The 24778-nt window shown below is 40.8% G+C and overlaps 1 protein-coding gene across 1 annotated transcript; it reads right to left on the bottom strand.

Moving 5' to 3' along the window:
- Positions 1 to 6167: 6167 nt before the first annotated feature.
- On the bottom strand, positions 6168 to 7101 carry LOC128125292 (60S ribosomal protein L6). The gene has a single exon (XM_052762554.1). It carries the CDS (start codon positions 7072 to 7074, stop codon positions 6193 to 6195), a length of 882 nt encoding a protein of 293 aa, XP_052618514.1. The 5' UTR covers positions 7075 to 7101; the 3' UTR covers positions 6168 to 6192.
- Positions 7102 to 24778: the final 17677 nt, after the last annotated feature.

The following is a 24778-nucleotide window of genomic DNA, read 5'->3' as shown; positions in this document are numbered from 1 at the left end:
TATGGAGACAGGAAAATAAGATGCTTGCACAGGAATTTGGGTAATAGAACTTCATAAGCCACTATCCCTATGCCACTCCAACACACCAGGCTTAGTCATTGAAAACTCCACAGGGACATCTGTGTTTCAGCCAAATATTCCCTAATCACCAGAAAAGAAGGACAACCAAGGTTCACTGCAAAGCTCAAGAAGGGAAGGAAGAGAATAAGGGATAGTAGAAGATGTAGCTGGCCATAGTTGTGAGAAAGGAACTTGGAGGCCTCTGTTGAGCTTGGTGTCTTTGGTTTAGAGTCTAAACTCTAGACCCTTGGTTGTTCTAGCATTCTTAGTCAAAGGATTGAAATTGGGGTGGGAAAAAGTGATTTATATGCAATTATCATGTCAATTTAAATATGATGCTAAGGTTATGTGTGAATTGCAGCAAATAAAACAGTACAATGACTCCCACAATCAACAGTCATATGGGAGTCTAACAATAAAGCCAATGCTGGTCACCTCTTCTCTGTCATTCCCTTCATCTACTTGTCCATTTTAAAAATACCTGGCATGACTAACTGAAATAAAGGATCAAGGAAGCTTCTCTAAAGGTAATGAAGTCAAACAGGTAGAAAGCAAGAACACGGACATCAATTGTCAACCATTGCCTCAACCCATATGTATACTGTGCACTGTCCGGTTTTTCCTTATAGTCCTAGGTTCCACCTCTCCTAAGGGAGCCAATCCATATGCCATGTTCATGTATTATCAGTCAAGAACCAGACCAAAGAGAATCAGAGATAGTAGGAACTGGCTGAAAGTGGGTGTTTGCAGCCAAGTGTTGACCTCCAGGCACTCTCTATGCATGGTATACATTATGGAGATGATGTATTTAAGTTATAGGAAGCAGATGTTTTCATTATCCCTGTTTTACAGTAAACAAGACTTAGGGAAGTTAAGCACGTTTCCCTTGGAAATTGGTTGTTAATAACAGGAACTCAGGCAAGTGGCTTCTAGAGCCTAAGAATTAACCACTATGGCAGGCATGACCATCACTGGGGTAGGGAAAATGGCTATGGTTATGGTCTCTTATATGACTTCCCCGTAGAGTTCCACATACACTACCACCATAATATAGGTGACAAGAAAATCACAAGAGTGGACCACATGTGCACTGCACACCTGAGATCCTTACATGGAACTGGTTTCTCTGTTCCTCAGAGATCTCAGAAATCAACTAAAGGAAGGTCCTTGTCAGCTGTTCCCTAGTTAAGCCAGCACAATGAGGATGGCACTAACTGAGAAAGTGAGCAATCTTAGAAAATGAATATGATCTCGGACCTGCAGAAGCCACCCCTGCTGAATGTCCACTGAAGACCCATCATAGCTAGGAGTCTTCCTGGGAATTGCACTTGACCTTCATGAGCATCCCTGAAACTGCCAGGATACCATCTTCCACAGATGGCTTGAAATCAGGAGAAAGAAAAAAAAAAAAAAAAAAAAAAAAGAATGGACAGAGGGAAGGAGAGAGGAGGAGGGAAAGGGAAAGGTTCAGGGACAGTAAAGGGATGAAGAAGGCAGGCAGGAATCAAAAGTGCTCTCTTTACCCTGAATGTGGGATATAAAATGAAAACAAAAACCGCTGTGACAAAAGCGCTTCCAGCTCTTCCGTCTGCGGCTTGTTCCTAGGGAGGCCACAAGCTGCCGCTTTACAGCAATGTCCCCTGCTTAATTAGCATTTTTGGATCCACCACAATTCAGCTGGATAGCCATTTCCTTACAATTGATAGTCGCCTGGAAATGGCTTTCGCAGCTGGGCCACGGATCCCTCGCCCAGGGAGCCTGTAATCGAGCCGCTCAACAGCCTTGTTCAGCCATAATTAATATTTCTAGAACTGCTGCGCAGAGGCCCCCCGTAACTGTGTCAGACCGGTGGGGAGCCAGTTGGAAGAGGATTTACTGCTGGACGAGGGTGACCCAGCTGTGCAGCCACAAGGCCTAGGTGGAATGACAACTCCCAGGCAGTCACCATTCACCACTTAGAGTGGAGAGGGTAACACAGAAGAGTGGGTTCTGATGTTCCTGGTTCTGAGGCTGCAGAGGTTCTCAACGTGAGATGACCATTGGCGTTGTGAGGCTGGGCATCTGCTCTCTCCCTGGCCATAGGTGCACTCCCATAACATGCACTAGCCTTTCCCCTTGAAGGCCAGCGCTTCCAAAGGTTTAGCCTCAGGCCTGAGAGGCATTCTGCAGCGCATCTCCTTCCATACCTTTGACTCAAAAAGAGAGAGAACGGAGACCAGAGAAGTTAGCTGGCAGTGATTCATCGGGGGTTGTCACAGATTCAGAATTCGCAATTTCTAACCTGTCTTTTATTCTTCCATCACTGTGGTTTGGATTTTTGAGGGTGTGTGTGTGTGTGTGTGTGTGTGTGTGTGTGTGTGTGTGTGTGTACTGACTGAGCAAGGTGTTGGTGCAGGACTGGGTTGGAAGCTTTTCTATATGACAATGAGGGTTGAACTTGGTGGGATGGGAAAAGTAACTTATCGAATATCAGTTTTCTCAAGGGAGGGAGGGAAGGAGCTTCCACATGATTTGCTGGTGCTCTTATTTCCATGATTGCTTCCATGCTTATGAGTGGTTAAATTTAGTATAATATGAAAACTCCTGGAGCTTCAGACGGACAGCTAAAAAATAAATATGAGAAAAGTGTCATCTTCCATAAGCTATGGTGAAGAATATCTGGATTATTCTATACAAAATATCAATTATAGTGCCAGCAAAGGGAACTAGATTCCTGCTTTAATAATACAGTTTCCACATTTCCCTGAAATGCTAACCTAATTATTTTCAGATGGAAACAGATTTGAGAGCTAAGCATCACTTGGCATACTTGTAGCTCCAAGACTTAGAAGACTAAGATAGAAAGAGCCAGAGCTCTAGGCAAGCCTGGGCTACATGACACCTAGTTAACTCAAAGCTCTATTTATTTTAGGCTTAAATATGATTTCTTTAACAAGACACTGTTGAATCCACCTAAAGCTCCCATGTTCCTTTACAGTTTCTTATTTTGCTAATCCTCTAAGGATCTAGTTTCTCTACCTACCTCTTGCTCTGTTCCATCATCTTGCTTTGCCTGCCTGTGCTTTCTCTCTGAAATTCCTTTCTTTGGCTAAGACTTACTAGCCTATTATGCCTCTGTTTGATTGCTGCAGACCTCACAATCATGAATGTCCCCACATTCTTCCTAGGCTGTGTCTCTAAAATATGGTTTGTCATAGCACACATGGACCAAAATAAAGCTTGGCCTACTTGGATGTTTCCTGTCTAATCAGCATTCTTTTAAGGTGCAAATTGACATTCGTCTTTGGTTACTGGTCCTCAGTTTATCTTAGTTCTCAATATGTACCTGCATATCGGGTAATTCAAATCTAATGATTAACAGAAGGATATTGCACATGAGTTTTGCACAAAGCCTGGCATATTCCAAGGCCTTGGCAAACATTTGTTAAATGAGTAAATAATGAATGAATTAATCACAGTGTATTTAATGTCTATAAAAATGAAATTTTTTCATTCTATGAGACCAGCATCTGAAATTGAAAGGGAAAAGAAAAGGATTCAAAAACAAAATGAAGGAAATAGTACCTTTTAAAAAAAATGTCTCTCTTAGCCTAGCAATGCCACCAGGAAAAGTTTGGTGAATCTCTGGCCTGCCAAACAGAAGCTGAACTCATTTATTTGAAGGAGGGAGTCACATGACTTTTAACTAGTCCTATAGCTGGAAGGAACTTTCAAGGAAGCTGTTATCCTCATCCTGAGCCTGTACTTTAAAATAAATTTCTCAGATTCCTTTGTAAGTTGAGACTGCATGACAGTTATGGCCAATGAAATTTAACAAAGATGGTGTTTTCCACTTCCAGACAGGAGATCAGCCCACCTGAGATGCTCCATACTACATCATCCTCTTCCACAGTATCCTTGGAAGCCACGAGTTGGAAGCTGAGGTAGGTAGCTCATCCCTATAATCCCAGCTTCCCTGCTTGGGATGAAAATTGTTGGAGGTTCAAGGATAGACTCGGCTTCATAGTGAGTGCCTAGATAACCTGAGCTACAAAGTAAGACATAGTCTCAAAAGTAAGTAAGTAAAACCATCTTGAGAAAATTCCCCATTCAGTACCAATCCAAATTGTTGGTAAATGAGCAAAAAAATCAGCATTTAATGTATTAGTCTTTTGAGTCTCATATTTAGGGGACGGTTTCTTGGTATAGTGTATGTCAATTTGAACTAGAGCATTGTCAATTAAAGTATTTAATTTTATTGTATCAATTTGAGAGCAAATTGGTGAAAACAGGGATGCAGCCAACTGGAAATCCATGTTAGGTAGTGGCAAAGTATTTGTAAAATTGCTTGCTGCTATAAATTGGAAGATAAATTACCAAGATTGGGACATGAAGTGGGGAGGAGTTGGAACGCAAAATGCGTTGCTTTGTGGGTTGTTACTGCTGCCTTTGGTGGGATAATTAGTGAAACAGATGCACTGAGGAAGTGCTGACAATATTATAAACAAAAATGGGACAAAATGGAGCCCAAATATTAATAACAGCTTACAAGGACAGATAAGATAGGCTAACATTTGAACTGGGTTTCAGCCTGGAAGGTCATAAGTCAGAGAACATGTGGTCTTCTGATTCAAGACCATCCTCAGTTGAACTTAGAGAGCTATCTAAGAGGTAAGATGAAGAAATAAACCTGACAATGAGATGCAATCTACAAAGAGCTTTGGTATAGTTACTGATGAGTAGAACAAAAACATCAACATCCTGCTAAGTTTCCAGAAGATGTTTCCTGCAAATGGAGCCACAGGTGGGGCCTGAAAAGACTGGAGTCTTTGGACAGCGTCATAATGCAGTCCTGGGTTAAGAGGAGACAAAACATGTGCTCCCTTCAAGGAGTCCAAATTCCTCTACTCTCTGATTGGTCCCAGAAGGAATATAGGTCCAGAAAATGTTCTCATATGGTGGAGCAGTTGACAGTGAAGTAAGGGAAAGGGAGCGTCTTCCAGACATCAAAGTCAGGCATAAGTAAGCATCTCCTTTGTCCTGAGTAGAAGCTCTAGCAATAAAGTATCTGCTCAAGGGAACTTCCAAGATCCCATGAACTAGTGACTGCCTTCATAGCCATTAGCTATTTGGTGTTTTATGATGAGGTTATGGAGGACATCAATCAGCCTTCCTTTCTAACTCAAATCACTGTTCCATGGGACCTAATGGAAGCATCTCTTGGACATCTCAAAATTTGAGCATTGTGTGAATCCACATAAGATGCTAGGCACATTTCTCAGAGTCAGGCCCAATCTGAGCTTCATAGTGCAAAAAGTATTGCCAAGGAGATGAATTTGTGTAGGAAGGGAGAGTTGGATAGAAATAGTCTATGTCTTCTACTATTAACATCCCATTCCTGAAAGCACTTCTCAGTGGTCCAAACCTTAGAATAGCTAAATTAAAGAGAACCTGCATTATCTTTGTGATCCATCCTGAAACCACTTAATTATTGCATGGTACCTCATCAAAGATACCTGAACTAGAGGGCTATCATAAATCATCCAATTAATTATTTCATTTTGTATCCCATTCATTTGTCTGGCAAACATTTATTAGGCACCTTCTATGTATAAAGTTAGAGGCATCTGCTGCTATTCAAGACTTACTCAGACCCACAAATAGCCCTCTAATTCAGTCAGCATTCTGTAGTGGTAAGACATATCATGGCCATTTCTGCACAAGAAAGGCCACTGTGAACATATATCCTCCCCCTTCTGAGGGTCCTAGAAAGGCTGTTGGAGGTCAGTGCCTTCCACATGTCCTAGAAATAGCAAAGGTCAAACCAAAGATATTAGTAGAAAATAATTGATGCCTATGACATTTAAAGGATAAAATTAATTATCATAGCATTATCATATTTCTATGCATATTTCTCCTCATTTGTAACTGTGAAAGCATGGCCTGTATGAACTCAGAGACCACAGTGCCAAAGATGCAAGCCTACATTTTTCTATGCTCATATCTACTTAAGACCTATTGGTTTTACTGGGTGTACCAAAAGGTAAGTACCATTATTTCAGGGCTTGAAGTTGCCACAATTTAATGTAATTCTTTTTTTTTTTTTTTTTTTTTTTTTTAAACATGAAGTTGTTTAATTAGGTTGTTAGCAATTTAGAACACCAGTTTGTGGGGATACATCCCGTTCGTCAGAGAAAACTGAGATCGAAGGTAGCCCTGGAGCTGAGGAACAGCTTTGATCTTTGGCAAAATCTGCGAGTCCACAGCTTTCTGGTCAGCCTTTCGCTGCTCTGTAATCTCGTATTTCTCCTTCTCAGTGTCGAAGATCTCCCCCTCCTGGTGTCTGGGCTTGCGCAGCTGCTTCTTCTTGAAGTAAGCGTCAGTCAGGTGTTTGGGGATTTTAACTTTGCTGATGTCAACTTTTGTGGATGTGGCGATGACAAATTTCTGGTGTGTTCTTCGCAGAGGAACTCTGTTGAGGGCAAGAGGTCCAGTCACAAGTAGCAAGCCGCTGCCCAGCTGCTTCAGGAAAACCACTCTCTTGCCCCTGTGGCGCCCGGTGAGGATGATCAGGACGGTCCCAGGAGTGATGCTGGCCCGAAGCCTTCTCACGTGCTGACTGAAGGGCTTTTTGCCATGGCTCAGCAGCTTCCGAGGCACATCTTCGGTAGGATAATACCTGGGCATTTTTCGAAGCTTCACCACCCGGGTACCACCGTTCTTGTCACCACCAACCGGCTTTGTGACAGTAGCAAGGACCTTCTCCTTTTTCTTCTTCTTTTCAACCTTGGTTTTGGCAGCTGAGTACTTTCTTTTGTACAAGGCCTTTCTGGAATACATAGCAGATCGGGAGTACCTGCCGATTCCTCTAACCAGGACAGGGTTCCGGCTGCAGTGGGGCTTCCCCTTCTTGGTCTTTTTAACCTTGGGGTTACCCTTTTTGGCGGCACCAGCGGCAGGGGCATCACCGCCAGCCTTCTTGGCCGCAGGTTTCTTCTCTTTTGTGTCAGGCTTTTCGCCCTTTTCACCCGCCATCTTGCAAGATGGGAAAGAGAACTAAGGTCCCGGCTAATGTAATTCTTTTAAACATACCTCTTAATTTGATTTCTTCCTCAAAAACTTGAGAGTAAGCAATCATGGAAATAATGGAAAAAATGTTTTGTCAACAATATTTGCTCTCTGAATGCACTGAAGCATCCTACCCCTCCTTCTGTCCTCCTTACAGTTTGGCTTTTGTTCCTTTCTAGCTAGGATCCCATGAGGTCCACCTAAATCTTCCTTTTAGCAGCTCTATTATTCACTGAGATCTCTAGGTTTAGTTCAAGCTCCAGACTAAACGCCGATTGAAACCATACTTCCTAATTCTTCCTCCCTGCTCCAACAGCTTCATGCCTGAGCCCTTGGCTTGTCTCAGAACTGCTGGCCAATTGTTGAGCTTGTTTTGATTATCTACTACTCCTTCTCCCACACTGACCATTCTTAACCTTTCCTGAACTCACATTGCCTAGACAATCTTATTTCCGTGGTCAATGGTCACATCGATCTTCATCTCCCTTTCTTCTACCTCATAATCATCAACAGAACACCAGAATCTTCAAAACTATATATCCAGTCTGGCCCTGTGACCTCAACCTTTTTTTTTCTTCCCTCTGCGAGTTAAATCCATTAGAAATTACTGCCTGGTTCCCACTCATTGACGTGTAGTTTTTAATTCAGCCTTTGGCTTAATACAAAAGAAATAGACATTACAAAATTTTTCCCTTGACCCTCTTCACCTCCCCAGCTGCTGTTGGACTCCCTTCTTTCTTTGTCAGTGAATTTCTTTGAAGTTCTCTGCTTACCTTTTTTTTAGTGACCCACCCATGACTTGCCTTCTGATGCCTATTGATCTTGCCAAATTCAGCAAACCCACCTTGATTAGCATGTGAGCAGGCCTCTCAGCTGCTCTGCATACTATTATTAGTCAGCCTTACTAAGAGGATGCGACTCTGGGACCCTCTTCGCCTTGAACAGAGCTTGTCCATCTTTCACCTTTTGAGCCTCTAACACCAGACAGCCTAGCATATCCCCATTTTCAGATAAAGGCTCTCCCTCAGTCTGCACACTGAAATAGCTTACTATCAATTGACCTTACCAAGCACCTGGCTCTCCTCAGGCATTTCAAGAAGCTGAAGCCACCCTCCTTTAGCCTGCCAGGACCTACTAATTATTTCAGTAGTGCCCAATACAAGCATACTCTTGTGGATCCCTTTTATTAATGCCTGCTTTCTCCCAATCTCACTTCTTCTTAGGAAGTTTATATGTATCCTCATCATGCCTCCCCTGAATGTTTCCAGAGATTTATTAGAGCACTTCCAATCAAATCCAATCACTTCAAATTCTTACTCTATATATTCCCACCATATTTTAAATTGACATCAAGTAACTCTCTACTTATGACCCACCAATAATTTCTTTTAGGCTGCAGGAAAAAAGGCTAAGCCCTTCATAAGGAAGTCATAAGTCCTTATAAGGAAACTTTTCTTGGTTTTTCTGCTTTGCTTTCTGTTATGGCCTTCCTACTCCACACTGCTTTCCTACCTGGATATTGTTGCCCATCTCTCTGCTTTCCACATGTAATATCCCTCCCTTCTTCAATTTGTCCCATGCCATCTCTCAACTATCTGACCTAGTCTGGACAGTAATAGGCAAGGGATTCATAGGATGGGTCTTACAGGCCTTTGTTAGGTATACCTTCCACTACAAAATCCCACAGATCTCACCACCTCCTTAGGCTCCACTTCCAAAAATAGTGTGGTCCCCTGTCTTCTAGCATCATGATGCTTTATACATTACTGTAATATTTTAAGTACAACACTTTGTGGCATCATAAGAGCAGAGCTGTTTTGTTTGTCTATGTACCACTGACACCCAGTGTGATGTCTGCTCACTAAGTGTCAGGAGAATGAAATCCTTGTAAAATTCTTAAATTTTGATGGCAATGAGAGGTGACATAAAGATGGCAACCTATGCAGCCTCCTCAGGAAGGCTTTTCTCTGACAGTTTTGTTTGGAGGGTTTTCAAGGAAATCAACGTCCTTCATCATCTATAACATCCCATCACAATCAGAATCAGCTGTATTTCAAGTGTTCCCTAAACACATACGCTCAGGGGCTACAATGCTAGTAGAAATGACTTGAAATCCAGTGCTTATTATAGTTAAGGCTACGATGTGGATAAATACAGGAGAGATAACCAACACTGACAGTGGCAAAAAATAGACGCACCACTGTTCTTACTGCTTATGATATTTATGCGAAAAGCAATCTCCCGTATAACAAGTTGTCCTGGTGAAACTGGAAGGTTTCTATAGACCAGTTAAACCAGAGAAAGATAAAATACCAACCAGAATGCTTATCTGTGTGGTGTTTGTCATGTCAATGAACTACACCAATAAGAACAGAAGGAAAAGAAATGCAGATAACTACTGTTGCCTTCCTGTCCCTGGTTGGTGCCTGTTGAGCGGAGGCCAGGAAGGATGTTCAGGACAAGGAGAGACACACAGTGTTTATGATCCAGCAGCATACTGGCATGCTCTAGGTGTTTGGCTGCATGGATGTCATCCAAGACTCACTTCCCTTTATGCTAAAGGCATAGGAACAGAAAAGCCGAGAAGTAAAATTTAAGCCACATAACCAATGTTTTGTTCCCACAAATCTTGTTTTCCTTGTAGGGAGGAAACGAGGGCTTTAACTCTAACCACAAATTGTAACCCAAGGTGAGGAAAATGTCCAGGAAGAAAAGTGGAAGATCAGAAATAGGTTGGAACAAAGAGGGGCTGGAATGGTGGGTGGAGATTAATCTTATTAGGATCATATATCATGAGGGTGTCAGGTGTGAAAGCAAACGAATGGCCTGTGTTTATCTGTGCTAAACCGTGTGGCTCACCCAAACATCCACTCTGCAGAGCGTTTTTTTCCCCAGTAATAAATTGGCCGAGTCTCAGGGCGTTGATAATAAAGTGTACGTTTACTACAGTTAGAGATCTCTTCCCGGGTTTTAGATGCGACCATTCTTGCCCACTCTCTTTTTCTCTCCTTCTCCCTCTCCCTCTCCTTTTTATCACTGTTGATTCGAAAAGCCCTTTGGAAAGATGAAGTAGGTAGAAATCAAAATAAATGGATTCTATTAAAACCGGCAATGCATCAACCGCTTGATAAAGTGATTAATAAACAGCTTCGGATGGTGATTGATTAAACTCTTTAATCAAAGTGCTAAACTGACTTAATATGGAGAGTTTCAACATGTTCAAAGTGTACATTTTCCCTGCCTCTGGTTCACAGTTGTTTATGTAACTTTTCTGAAGTGTATCCCTTAGGTCTAACCTTCAGAGGGCTGGGGCTCTGGAATGCGTGAGATTATGAAGTATTGTACACTGTGTTAGCTGCTGAACGCTCATGAATTATAGGAGCTTTCTGTAAGGCAACAAGTCATTTTTCAGAATTTTGAGCCCCTTCAACACAAGTGCCTTTGCCCCCATTACTTCATAGCTCTTTAGGCCTCAGAGTGAAACAGCAGCAAAAAGATGTAACTTTAGAAACTTCCAGTCCCTCACATCCATTCCCCTGAGTGCAGTGATTGCTTTATTTCAGGAGGTCAACATTTCGAGGGTTAGGAAGAAGGCTCAATTCTACCATCAAGGTAGATTCCTTTTCATCATGAACGGGTATATTTCATCTGGTACGTTGAAGTATCAATATCAGGCATCATTTTTGACACAATAAATTATCAACTGCTAAAAATTTGTGGCCGTAACACACATTGGCTCAACTCACACTCCTCAGAGGCCAAATTCAAGCATTTTTTAAATTGGGGATAGGGAGTAGGAGGGGGAGAGTATGGTGTGGTGGCCCTGTGAACTAGGGAGAACCTCTGTGGCCCACATTATGATGAATAAAATTCACAGAGTTCTTCTAATTCTTATATGGTTCTTAGTGTAGAGGACCGTGCTAGGAGTTACAGTGCTTGCAAAAAGAGAAAACAACAACCAAGTTGAAGAATCTTATTATGCCATGAGGTTCATCATACAGGGATAGAGAAAGCCTTTGTTTCAATGAATTAGTCAAACAAACAAACAAACAAAAACACTTGTCATTAGAGTTTCCCAGGTCTACAGACCACGCAGAGAACTGCATGGGATTCACGCAGAGAACTGCATGGGCTTCCTAGAACCCACTGCACTTAATTTGGTGTTAAAGGCAATAACAATCAAGCTGGTTGTTATGGCACAAACCTATAATGCCAACTCTGGGGAGGCAGAAGCAAGAATGTCACGAATTCAAGATGAAGTTAAGTTATATAGTGTGAGGTGTTACAAAGCAGAACAGAATAAAATAGTCGGGATTTAAAAATGATTAGTCAGATGCAGTAGGGCACTCAAGGGGGAATGCTAAGGAACCCCAGTTTTCCCACAGCATGCTGTATGCTCAAAGCAAAGTAGAGCACAAAGTTACCAGTGTGAAGGGTGGTTGGAATTACCTTCCAACCTGATTGGTTATGGCTTCTGTCTGTCTTATTTAGACACAGTTTTGAACAGTTGGCCACTTGTGACTGACCAAGGCTTGTTACAAGGGCTGATTTCAGTGTATTTGCCATATACAGAGAATCCTCTAGAATGTCTAAAGTATGTATGGAGACTACTTCAGGAAGAATAATTTGATTTAACAGATAACACTGAGAACCAGAAGGACAGAAATGGATGTGTGAAAAGTTAGAGAGGAGAGAAAAGGGGGAAGGAGGAAGGAAGGGAGGGGAAAACACATGGCGGGAGGGAGGGTGATCGTTATTCGTTACTTTTTCTGTTGCACATAGTTCTGGAGATGGTGCTGTGAGACTCCTCTAGTCTGTTGGAATTTGTATAAGAGACACCCAGCAGAAACATGCCTGGCCTCAGCAGACAGATTATTTGATGGCCACACAGCTATTTAGGGATAGCATTTCAAGGCTGAAGAGTAGGGTAGAACAGAGGTGTGAGGAGAAATCTCTAGAGAAACCCATACAGAGAATGTCGAACCAGGATGTAGATGGGGACTCAATGGCCAATGGGAAAGAGTGAAGTGGGGAGAGGCGTTAAATGAGTGATAGGAGTGTCAAATGCCAAAGTGAGCTCTTAAAAGAATAGTTTGTCATCTCTCATTCATTGACTACACTCTAATAGTAACTAGATTCTGTTGACAGTCAAGGTGGATCTGATTAGGTGATTTGACTCCTCAAGGCATCATCAAGTACAAGCTTCGTGTCTACCACCACAGGGCTAGATTATGGGGATCTAAGCATCATTTCCTTTGATAAGTTGCACTTTTGATCAGTTGAGACACAGAACACGAAAAAGTCTACCACTATGGACTTTCACCAGAGGTGGCATTAGAATCCATACTTACAAAGAGTGAGTCACTTAATTGAAAGTGTTCACTGAGTAGTCATCAAGGTCCTGCTATGCTACCCCAGGCAGTATGAAGTGTTAACACAGAGCTAAAGATGAAAAGGTGCCTTCCTCTAGCATGCTCATAGTCTGGAAGAATGTCATCTTATGTAGCACATAAGAAAGGGCATGATTATCCAGTGATCTGCAACTCTGATGGAATCTGAGCAGAGGCAGGGCAGAGTGGTGAGTGAGTACAGGACTAGGGTCCCAGTCCTTCTGAAATAGCAAGGGAGAGATATATATGCACTGAGTTTTGAAAGATGAATTGGAGAAGCAGGGAGGAAGGGGCTTGAGACTATCATGAAGCTTTCTTCTTCCAAAGCAGAATGAAAACACTAGAGATGTGTGTAGCTCAATTAATAGAATGCTTGCCTAACATGCATGAAAGCCTAGATTCATTGTCCACCACTGCACAAACTAAGGCGAGCATATAATCCTGGCACTTGGGAAATAGAGGCTGGAGGATAAAGAGGTCCAAGGTCATCCCTGGCTACATAGTGCGTTTGAGGCCAGCCTTGGCCACAAGGGGCATTGTCTCAGAAAACAAAAACAAGAAGAATAAAGTAAAAACAAGACAACAACAACAACAAAACTGAGCTGGACCTGGGACCTAATATGTGCTTAGACCTTGAAAGCACATTTGCCTCCTGAACCAATGGAGAAGGGTCTGTGGATGAGCAGAAAGTGAGGCCAGGTTTATGAGTAGCAAGACTCATTTTCAGAATGCTAATGCCTGCAGAGTTTACATCCCCACTGAACTCTGGAGCTTTGCAAAAGTTTTTAAAAGTGCAGATTGCTGGACATTTCAATTCTTCAGAGGATAGAAGTCTCACTGATAGGTCCTGGCCTCACAGAAGAAATATTCAATAGCTCAATCAAAGCCAAGGAGTGAAGAGCAGAGGGACCGATGGCTTACGGGAAGAGCTTCTAGCTAGCATCCAACTGTCTTCACGGTGTCAATAAAACTTTAAAATCAATAGACTGATGGAGTGTCAACTGGAACACATCCAAGAATAGGCTGACACTGTCACACGGACCTAAGAATAAGCCTGCAACAGGATCTCTGACTTTCTCCCTGCCACAGTCCCTAGGTGCCTGAATAGTGCAAAAGCTTTGAAAATTCATTCAGTTGTTGCTCTTGAGAGCAAGGACACTAAATGTTGCATTCACATCGTTTTACTTAACTAAGGATGATAGATGATTATGGTGAGTATTTGGGAAACACAGAAAAAAACGTAAAAATATCAGAAGCGATCTGAAGATGGCAACAAGGAACAGTTATGTGAGGAGTCCTTATTTTTCTGCATGTGGTTTTTTGAATCATGGAGACAATTCACATATATTTCAATACGTTGCTCTTGCCCATTGTGACTAAGAGCCCTCAGTAAGCATTTTGAGTAGTAGTATGAATTCACATCTATTATAACTTGTTAAACTTTTTCCATTGTTGGACACACATTGTTTCCAACAGCTGAGTATCATGCCCATGACACTAATGTTTGTGTTATTATCTTAATAATGTGAAAAGCAGGTACCTCATGCCTGCTCACTGCTCTTTCAAGGATTTGAGACATCTGTAAAAGATATACTATGTACATTATGGCATCATGAAGTCTGAGGGCGAGTAGCATAATTCTGATTTACAATGACAGAATAAGATAAAAACTTAAAACAGGGTTGAGGTGGGAAGCTCAAGTCCCATCTAACCAGTATAATACCACTAAATTGTCCAGGTAAAAATTAATCACAAATACTTTATGTTCCTCTCTTAATACTATATGGATATCATCTCAATAATTATTCCACATAGAAGCTATACGCATGTATATAAAATATACTATCAACCTGTCAATTTAAACATTAGTAAGCCATTCAGCATATAAATAAACAATACTGCTACATGTAACATATCATTTGAAAGAACAAACCCAGGAATAATCAACTACAGTATACGTAAGGGAAGAAGAAACCTTATATGGTTTTAAAATAGCATAATTTAATCTAAAAATGCTTAGCAGAAGGTTTTGATAATTTTTCAGAACTTGTTATACTTGCCTGTAAGTCCTAGTACTCTGGAAATGGAGCTGCAAGGATCATGGGTTCTTGAAGGGAGTTTGGGCTACTTACCTAATACCAGGCCACCCTGTATTAGGTAGTGAGACTCTACATAAGATATATATTTTGATAACACAATCTTAATACATTTAGTTCATTATGTTTAAATCAATAAACTTTATGAGTTATGTTTACAAAAATTGATTTATAGATGCTCTCCTGTGAGTTTGAACGTATCTGTCAATAAGGCTTTGTTGAGAGAAACTTCAAGAATTTTATTCATGGCTTGGAGAGCCTCCATCGTTAATTTCCTCAACTCTTGAGTATTTTGACGTCAGTGTTTCCCTCTATGGTTCATCATGGGCGACTCATGGGCACTTCCCTCTATGATACCCTGTGTATGGAGCATCCTTTCTTCCATTTGTGTTACCTCAGCGCGTGGTACACCCAAGCTTCCCTCTGCAGTACCTCATGCATTGAGCATAGAAGTGATACATGAACAATTATAACAGTGGTAGAAAATTCCTAGCTGCCAAGAATAATGTCTGTTTAATTGAAATTGAAAAGTAACTGAAAATGCAAAACATCCCAGTGAATCTTTAAAATTCACTCTGTTGCCCAGTGTTCAGAGGTGAGGTATACTTCTGAAAAATAAAGAGCCATTCAGGAATTATTTAGCTTAAAGAAAGCGCAGTAAGAGGTTTCTGTTTTTCAACTGGGGTTGTCAGAAGGGGAATTACCTTTACTGGAAGTAAATCACATTGTTTTCTTCACAGGTGGCTCAATTTAGCTGTTTAATCTTAGAGAAATGACAGATTCCAGCTCAGAGGAAAAACTCTTGCTTCATTAGGTTTGGAAGAGTGTGAAAGATATTGTATATCTGCGTCTGTGCTTCTGTCCGATAATCAGGTGGGTAGACTATAATTTTAGAGTAATTTGAAGCATAGAAAATAGAAAGTCTCACAAATAGGTGTGTCTTGGAGTGGCATATGGATGGCAGGGGACTAAGGTATTTCTTCTGAAATAATATTTTGGTTTTACTGTCAGGTTTAATAACTTGCCCAAAATATATGTGTGTGCATTTGCTCAGACAGTTTTTGCAAAGGAAAAGGCCATGCAATTTTCATGACTGGCCACATAACCTGCTCCATTTGGTCAAGAAGGGAAACTAGCTGAGGTAGGAGAAAATAGCTTAGAAAACTACACGTGCTTTAAACTAGGGACGCTGAAAGTAATGCAGATATATGTCTTTATTTTGCTGAACTCTATTACAATTCCGTAAACTGTAAATGGAAATGGGACACACACACAAAGCAAAAGGTAATGTAAGAACTCAAGTATGTGGGATTTAATACAGAAGTAATCACAGGGCTTAAAAGAGAACAGAGTATCCACAACCAGGAGTAGAAAATATAATGGCATATTTAGAAAACATCTATAATACCAGAAATTATTATCACTCCTATAATGATACATTTTGCTTGCAGTAATGTGGTTTGACCTAGTAAACTACCCAAAAAAAAGTGTTGTTTTTAATTGGTGCCTCTAATTCTGCCACATGTAGGAGACTCTAATGGGGTAAAATTCACGTATCAAAGAGACGGGAAGCCTGAGGAAGCCACGTGCTGGAGAAACAATTTCTAAAATAAATGGCAAAACTAAATAAAAGCTTAAAAGGCTCTCCATTGACATAGATTTAAGCAATGTGTGGCATTGAGATGGATCAGCATTCTGGGAGCTAGGATTGGAAGCCCAGGCTGAATGTGTACAGATACATAAACATATGTATTTCATTTCCACTAAGCATGAAAATAATGGCTACATTTGAGGGGGAGTACCTGGAGGCAGGGCGGTTGTTGGAGGGAGGAAAGAGAAGTGGAAAAGTGGAATAATTCTTTAAAATTATTTTTAAAAACTAACTACATCTAACCACTGATCCACTCCTTTAACAGGGGTCAATGCTCACAGACCTCTCCTCAAGGCTCCATGGCCTGTGGAAATGGGGCCCCAACCACCCTTTGTACAAAGCTTGCTGATCCAACCACCTTTTGTTCAAGGCTTGTTGGTCTAACCACCCTGTGTATAAAGCTTGCTGGTGTTCTACTGACATCTCACCACAGCGTCTGAAATAAGTCAGGAAGTTCTAGATGATTCTCTGTCAACCAAGATAGAGAGGATAGGGACAAGATGAGGCCATGGGCATGCTGCCAAAGAAGGATACTGGCTAAAGGAAGCACTCTCTGGGTCTGTCTTCTGCACAGCTGATGGAGAAGCTACATGTCAGCACTATCTTAGGCATTTGGAGATACAGCAGAGAACAAAACATAACCAAAGGGGAGAAGGAGCTTGCGTAGCCCTTGGTCTCTTAGAGGGAGACAGGAATTCCAGTGCATTAGGAAACTAGTGATCTATTGGAAGAGTAAGAGAGCTGAGGAGATGCGCTGCTCAGTTTGCAGTCCTCGTATCCAGTGAAGAGGGTGCAGGTTTTAAGGACAATGGTGACAAAAAGGTATGCTGCCATGCTGTGTGTGTGTGTGTGTGTGTGTGTGTGTGTGTGTGTGTGTGTGTGTGTGTGTAAGTAGTAGTAGTAGTAGTACTTAGCTGGCTATTTTATAAATGTTCACATGTTAAAGGAAAGAATTGCAGACTAAGGGGAGGGTTGTTCAATAAAGGGCTTGCTGTGTGAGCGCTAGGGCCCGTGTTCAATCCAGAGCCCACATAAACACCAGGTATGGCACTACAGGCCTGCAATCCCAGTAGCACTGGGGATGTAGATACAGAGGTTCTCTTGGGAATTCTGACTACACAACCTATAACCAAGGAAAGTTGCAAGTTCATTGAGAGTTTCTTTTTAATAAATGCAGTAGAGAGCAATTGAGGAAGACTCCTCTATTATTGACGCTTGACTTCTACATATGAGCACACATCCATATACACATACACACAGACATGCACATACACAAGTGTAACACATACACATGCACACACAAACACAAATACACAAAATGCACACTGACATGCTCACACAAAATGTACACACACAAGCACAAAAATGTACATATTCACACATGCACACTTACACACATGCAAATGCACACACATGCAAAAGCATACACACATACAAATACATGTACATGCACACAAACACACAATTGCATACATATGTACACACAAATATGCACATGAACACACAGAGACAGGCACAAACACATACACCTCACATGCACACCCATGCATACACACATACTCAAATATATACACAGAAATATGCACACAGAGATGTGCATACACAAAAGCACACTCACAAATACATGCATACACACACAGAGATGCACACAAGAATAACCACACACACATGCAAACACACAAGAATTACTGTCCTTTGTGAGTTCCTGGTTAACAAAAGCCAGCTGCTGTTACTGCCTCCTCCTCCTCCTCCTCCTCCTCCTCCTCCTCCTCCTCCTCTTCTTATTCTTCTTCTTCCTCCTCTTCTCCTCCTCCTGTTCCTTCTCCTCCTGTTCCTTCTTCTCCTCTTCTTCTTCCTCCTCCTCCTCCTTCCCCTGCTCCTCCTCCTTCTTTTTCTGCAAAATCATCAAAATGAGTTTTTGCTAAAAGATGCCTCAATCATTTGACAAGGTGAAAATCAAGAAAGGCCACAGCCTCTCCTGTACAGAGATCACAGTGGAATAAGAAAGACCTGGTCTGTTACAGAGTGAACATGCAACGTACCTACCTGTGATAAACTTTGAAAGCAGACATTGAGGTCTGGCTTGAAGAAACCACAAAAGGTATACACCAAGATTGATGGCTTCAGAAAAGCTATCACAAACGAGCATGGTAGGCACAGTGAAGAGGAGAGATAGATATTCTCAAATGTAGTCTATGATGGTCACAAACATCAGAAAATATTTGTACTTGATAGGGGCTAATGGTATTGTGTGGACTTGGAAGGTGGGGACATCTTTCCTTCTACTAAAACCTTTCCTTGTTTTTGTTATTCCATTTTATAGGAACGATGGACCTCATAAGCGTACACTCATTTCTTATCTACTTTTTACATTTTGTCAGACTACTTGTAATTCACTTTCAACAGCATTGGGAAAGTATTGAAAATGCTAAAGATACAGGGAAATGCAAGACAAGTGAAAGTGTTTCTCAAGACAGTATCTTGAAATCTATCTTTAAAAATTATGTATTTATTTTTATGTGCATTGGTCTTTTACCTGGAGGTATGCGTGTACACCATGTGGATGCCTGTTGCCTGTGGAGGAGAAAAAAGAGCATTGGACCCCCTAAAACTGGAGTTAGAGGTGAATGAGCTGGGAATCAAACCCAGGTCCTCTACAAGACCAACAATGCTATTAACATCTCCAGCCCCATAAATCTACCCTTTGTGCTCTAATTCAAATTCCTACTAAGAACAATGACAGAACTCCTGGTTTGATGACTAGGGACAATAAAAATCCGATGACTATGTTTTACCAAGTCAGAGGATAGCAGATTTGCACAGGCAAATGGAGACTAGTACACTTTAATACACAGAAGCATTGTCGGTACAAACAAAAGACAAGACAGAAAACTCTTTGATATTGAATATATCTTAAGATTATCTGACCCAGAGTTTGGGAAGGGGAAACAACTTCTAGTCTATGCCCAAATCTGTGTGTGTAAGTGTGTATCAAGGCATCAAATATATAAGAATGGTTTCCTAATCCTTCCTTTGCAATAGTGGATGATGTTAGGTGTGGGAGGAGATAAGGATATTAGTATTCATATAAAGCATGCACAGGGAATGATAATGTATATATGGATAGCCTTCAGGGACCTTGAAAACCATAGGTATTTGCTTTAATAGCAGGATCAGAGACAGCCCTAGAGCCCCATCCCTCTACCCACAAGGCACAGTAAAGACTCAGAAAGTTTCTGAATTTCATTGATTCAGTGAATAAACTCCAGGATATTTGTTGTCAACACCTGATGGATTCATCATCAAGAACAGCAAGAACAGTGAGCCCATGAGCATCAGATGCTGTGTGTATCAAATCTGTTAGGAAAATTGATGACCTACTCTGTGCATCGGGATAAACTCCTAATAAAAGAATGAGTCTGATAGTGGTAGAGATAAAATCTCCTGATGAGTAAATTCAGAGGAACATTTTAACTTAACAATGCTGCCTTGCTACTTTATATAATACTTCATACATATTATTTTATCAACAGAACAGAATTGCTGGAACTTTTTTTGTTTTCTGTTTTTTCCCCACTCTTCCCTGTTGTGGAATATTATTTTAAGACATGCCACATTTGTTTATGTTGTGGAATATTCGTTTAATGATGCAAAAATATGTTGCCTTCCTTTATGTTGCATTTGTTTAACTCTGTGAAGCTGTGTTACTTTGCCTATCTAAGATACCTCAGTGGTCTAATAAAGAGCTAAATACCAACAGCCAGGCGGGAGAAAGGATAGGTGGGGCTGGCAGGCAGAGAGAATAAATAGGAGGAGAAATCTGGAAAGAGAAGAGCTATGAGCAAGAGAAGGAGAAGGAAAGAGTACTCCAGGGGCCAGGCACCCAGCTACACAGCAAGCCACAGAGTAATAAGTAAAGAAAAAAAATACAGAAATAGAGAAAGGTAAAAGCCCAGAGGCAAAAAAAATAGATGAGATAATTAAGAAAAGCTGGGTAGAAACAAGCTAAGCTAAGACTGAGCGTTTATAAGAAAAAGTTTCCATGTGTGATTATTTGAGAGCTGGATGGTGGGCCCTCCAAAGAAATAAGAACAAAAGAGTAAAACAAGCAAAGAAAAACCCTACATTTCAGTGAACCAAGGTGAGGCTCAAATTTCCATAGGGCTTAAGAAAACTTAAAAAGAAAAAAAATAAAGATGCAGCTCCTTTAAGAAATTCGGCCATACAGCTGAGCACATAAACAATGTTTTTCATGCTAAATAGAAACAAACAAAAACACTAAGTAAAAATGCCAGCCACCAGGCAGGGCACTGGCATTCCAGAGTTGGGGGGTTGAATGCAGTTCCTGATCACCTCCAGCTGAGCCATGAGCTTTATTTAGGCTTAGCTCTCAAGACCTGTGAAGTGGGCACAGCAGGCAGAGGAGCCAGCTACAGCTTAGCAGTTTAAAATTTGCTTACACAAGTCAAAAAGAAAAAAGAAAAGAAAAAAAAAAGGCTGAAAGATATCCAGTAAAGACAGATCCAGACAGAAAACAACAACAACAACAACAACAACAACAACCCTCTAAACAGGTTCCAGTGTGTTTTACAATGCATATAGGCTTAAGAAAGAAAAGAAAATGAGTATAGACAGTCATAGAAAGAAAGAAATATTTAAAAATAAAAAGTAAAGTATTTAAAGAGAGAGTAAAAGTAATATAAAAGAAAAAAGCCATGTAAGGTGAGAAATAAACAAGGAGTCTGAATCCTGTATGTTATGTGTTTATTTCAATTTTTTTTTTGACTGTTGATAAACAAAGGACAGCTGCTAAGAGACATGGGATTGAAAGGACTGCTGAAATAAACTAGACTGGACATTTTAAGAATGTCTTAAGTTTAAAATGGATGTATTTGTCAAATGGAAGTAAAAAATGCTTTGGAGAAAAACTTTTGTTTCCACTGGTATCAGGAGGCTCTGGATTCATTTCAGGTTAATATGGATCAGGTTTGATCAAATGAGACCTCTTGAATCTTAACAGGTGATATATATCAACAAAGGTTACTGCTGGTCTTCCCAGGACTTAGTAATTATCTCAATTTTTCTCAGGGATCCTTAAAGATGCCTTCACCCTCAGACAACAGAAAGCAATCTGGAGAACACAATGCCCACATTCCCAAGAGGTGGAGGGAGTGCTTGTTGGTTATTTGGTGGGTTATGGATGTTGGTTATCATTTTGGGAAATATAATAATATGGAAAAAACTACGAATCTCAGATTTTTATTTTGCATTGGCATAGGTTTTGCTATATTGATACATATTTAAAGTTATTTTTGTTATAGTTAATATACGATGCTACTCTTGTTTGAGGTATTGTGTTTCCACAGCTCATTTAAAAATGCAATGTACAATTGAGAAGTGAGGTTAGTAGTTAGTCTATAATAGTCAAACTTGTAGTAACATTAAGTATATTTTCAAGGTTAAATAGATATATTTAGATAAATGGTCTTCAAATAGTTCAAAGACCTATAGAATATGATATTTAAAATATTGTGTTAACATAAGGATTTTCATGACAATGAGAAACATTTACTCCTAGCAGTAACACTTTACTTCAGAGATGATGGGCATTGAAGAAACTCCGTGTAGAGTTCACTTTCATTGAGGCAACGCTATCTATTGGGGCAAGAAACTGCTCTTGCCTGGACTGCTTGACAGTATTCGATACAAACTGGACATGCAGAACAGGACACACAAGAAAGACTGTTGAACTTTGCCAAAACAAAGCAGGACAGTCCTTCAAATTTTCTGCTTCACAGAAAAGTCTACCAGATATTCTAAGGTCTAAGGAACTTTGGATGACTGTCCAGGCAGTCAAATGTCTTAGTTTTTAGGTAATATTATATCTTTCTTGGGTCTTTGAGGGAGTTGAAGACTGAATAGTTAAAATCATAGTTTTCCTTATTTATGATAGAAAGTAAATTAGGTATAAATCTTTGGAATCATTAACATAAGATAGATAATGGAGTATTTTTTTGAATTTACTAAATACAAATGAACTGAATATTGTAATGCAATTCTTTTTTTTTTTTTTGGTTTTTCGAGACAGGGTTTCTCTGTGTAGCTTTGCGCCTTTCCTGGAACTCGCTTTGGAGACCAGGCTGGCCTCGAACTCACAGAGATCCGCCTGGCTCTGCCTCCCGAGTGCTGGGATTAAAGGCGTGCGCCACCACCGCCCGGCCTGTAATGCAATTCTTATTTGATAGCTGTTTTTTGTATATAGTTTTAATATGTTAGAGTTAAAACCTTTCATTTTTATTTAGACAAAAAGGGGGAAATATTATGGGATATTATTTCAAGATGTGTTACATTCATTTATACTGTGGAATATCTGTTTAGTAATGCAAAGATGTGCTGTATTCTTTCATGTTGCATTTGTTTAACTCTGTGAGGCTGTGTTACTTTGCCTGTCTAAAACACCTGATTATTCTAATAAAGAGTGGAATGACCAATAGTCAGGTAGGAGAAAGAGGAGGCAGGGATGGCAGGCAGGGAGAATAAATAGGAGGAGAAATCTGGGAAGAGAAAATCAAGGAGCAATAAAAAGAAGGAAAGGAGGAGGACCCCAGGGGCCACCCACACACCTACATGGCAAGCAATGGAGCAAGAAGTAAATTCAGGAATACAGTAATAGAGAAAGATAAAAGATAGATGGGATAGTTTAAGAACAGCTGACAAGAATAAAGCTAAGGCCAGGCATTCACAAGTAAGAATAAGACTTGTGTGTATTTATTTGGGAGCTGGGTGGCATGCCTCCCAAAGAGTGAAGGGTAAAAACAACCAACTTCACTTCCCCTTCCTATCATCTTCCCTTCTACCCTTCCTTCCTTCTTTCCACCCTTCACTTCCTCCTCTTTCTCCCCTTGCTCTACTCCTCCTCTCCCCTGTTGGTCTCCTCATACAAAAGAGAAAAATACTAACACTTTCATAGGAAGACATTAGCACTTATCCAAGCTGTCATAGTTAGCTTCAGTTATCAGCTGGACATACTTGGGAAGCGGGAACCTCATTAGAAGAACTGCATCCAGTAGCTTAGCCTACAGACACATCTGGGGCATTTTCTTAAACTGTTAATTGGCACAGAGTGCTCAGCCCACAGTGGCCATGCCATCTATGTGCAGATGGGCCTGGGGTGTTTGATAAAGTTAGTTGAGTGAGCCAGTAAGCAGTGTTCCTCCACGGTCTCTTCTTCAGTTCCTACGTATAAGTTCCTGTAGAGTTTCTGCCTTGGCTTCCCTTGATCATGGATTATAATATGTAATCCTAATAAACCCTTCCCCTCCCCCCCAAGTTGCTTTTGGACAGTTTTATCACAGCAATGGAGATACAAACTAGAACACAAGTTGTGGGTACAGAATGCTTAAAGAATACCACAAACAAAGTGAGCAAGAGAATCAAAGTGATGTTTCTGAATCTTCCCAGCAGGGTAGCCTAGATGTTAATTCAAAAACACATCTTCCTGTCTTACCTTCATGAAGGTAGCATAGATCCTCTCTGCTTTCAGATATGGTTAGTCATGTGACTTGCCTTGTAATCTCATAATTGCAGGCCACATCCACACTCCTTAAATTCTGATATGGCCATGGGAGTTAGCCAATAGATGGGAAATGACTGAAACAGCAAAGATTTGTGATATGGTAAGCTGGACTTGCTTTCTTGGGCTTCTGCCATGGTGCTGGTTTCATACTTGTATGAGCCAAGAGCTCCCAGTAAGGAAGAGGTGTATATAGCTGAACAAAATTCTGAATAATAAGATACATTAGGGGTTAGGGAGATGGCTCGGTAAGTTAACTGCTTAATGTGTAGAAGTGAAGACCTGAGTTTGATCTCCAGCTCCCATGTTAAAGAGATGGGCATGCCCATGCATTTGGAATTGCAGAGTTGGGGAAGCAGAGATGTGCAAATCCCTGGGACTTTGACCAACCAGACCACCCTAAGCAAGGAGCCTCCCAGTCCTGAGAGAATCTCTGTCTCAAAACACAGGGCCATCAGCCTTTAAGGAGTGATACTGAAGTTGGCAATGTTGCAAGTTACACATTGAGGCACACCTTGTCCTGTAGAGACAGGAACAAGCACATACATACAAATAAGTTAACAGAATATAGTTATAAAATGAATACATATTTGCAAAAGTAAATGATAGTTTCTTTAATTTCATTTACCTCAGGATTGTAGGAATCTATGGTTGATATATTGTGCACCCCAATAAACTTATCTGAGGTTCAGAGAACAGAACAGCCACTATATTAAACATAGGTTTAGGCAGTGGTAGCACACACCTTTAATCCTAGCATTCCGGAGGCAGAGATCCATATGCATCTCTGTGAGTTCAAAGCCACACTGGAAACAGCCAGGTATGGTGACATATGCCTTTAATCCCAGGAAGTGATGGCAGGAAGCAGAAAGGTATATAAGGCATGAGGACCAGAAACTAGAGCCTTTTTAAGCTTTTAGCTTTTAACAGCAATTCAGCTGAGATCCATTTGGGTGAGGAC

This window comes from Peromyscus californicus, unplaced genomic scaffold, assembly GCF_007827085.1.
Source record: "Peromyscus californicus insignis strain IS unplaced genomic scaffold, ASM782708v3 Scaffold_4__1_contigs__length_199733344, whole genome shotgun sequence".
Classification (NCBI taxonomy): domain Eukaryota; kingdom Metazoa; phylum Chordata; class Mammalia; order Rodentia; family Cricetidae; genus Peromyscus; species Peromyscus californicus.
This window is presented reverse-complemented; position numbering and strand designations above follow the sequence as displayed.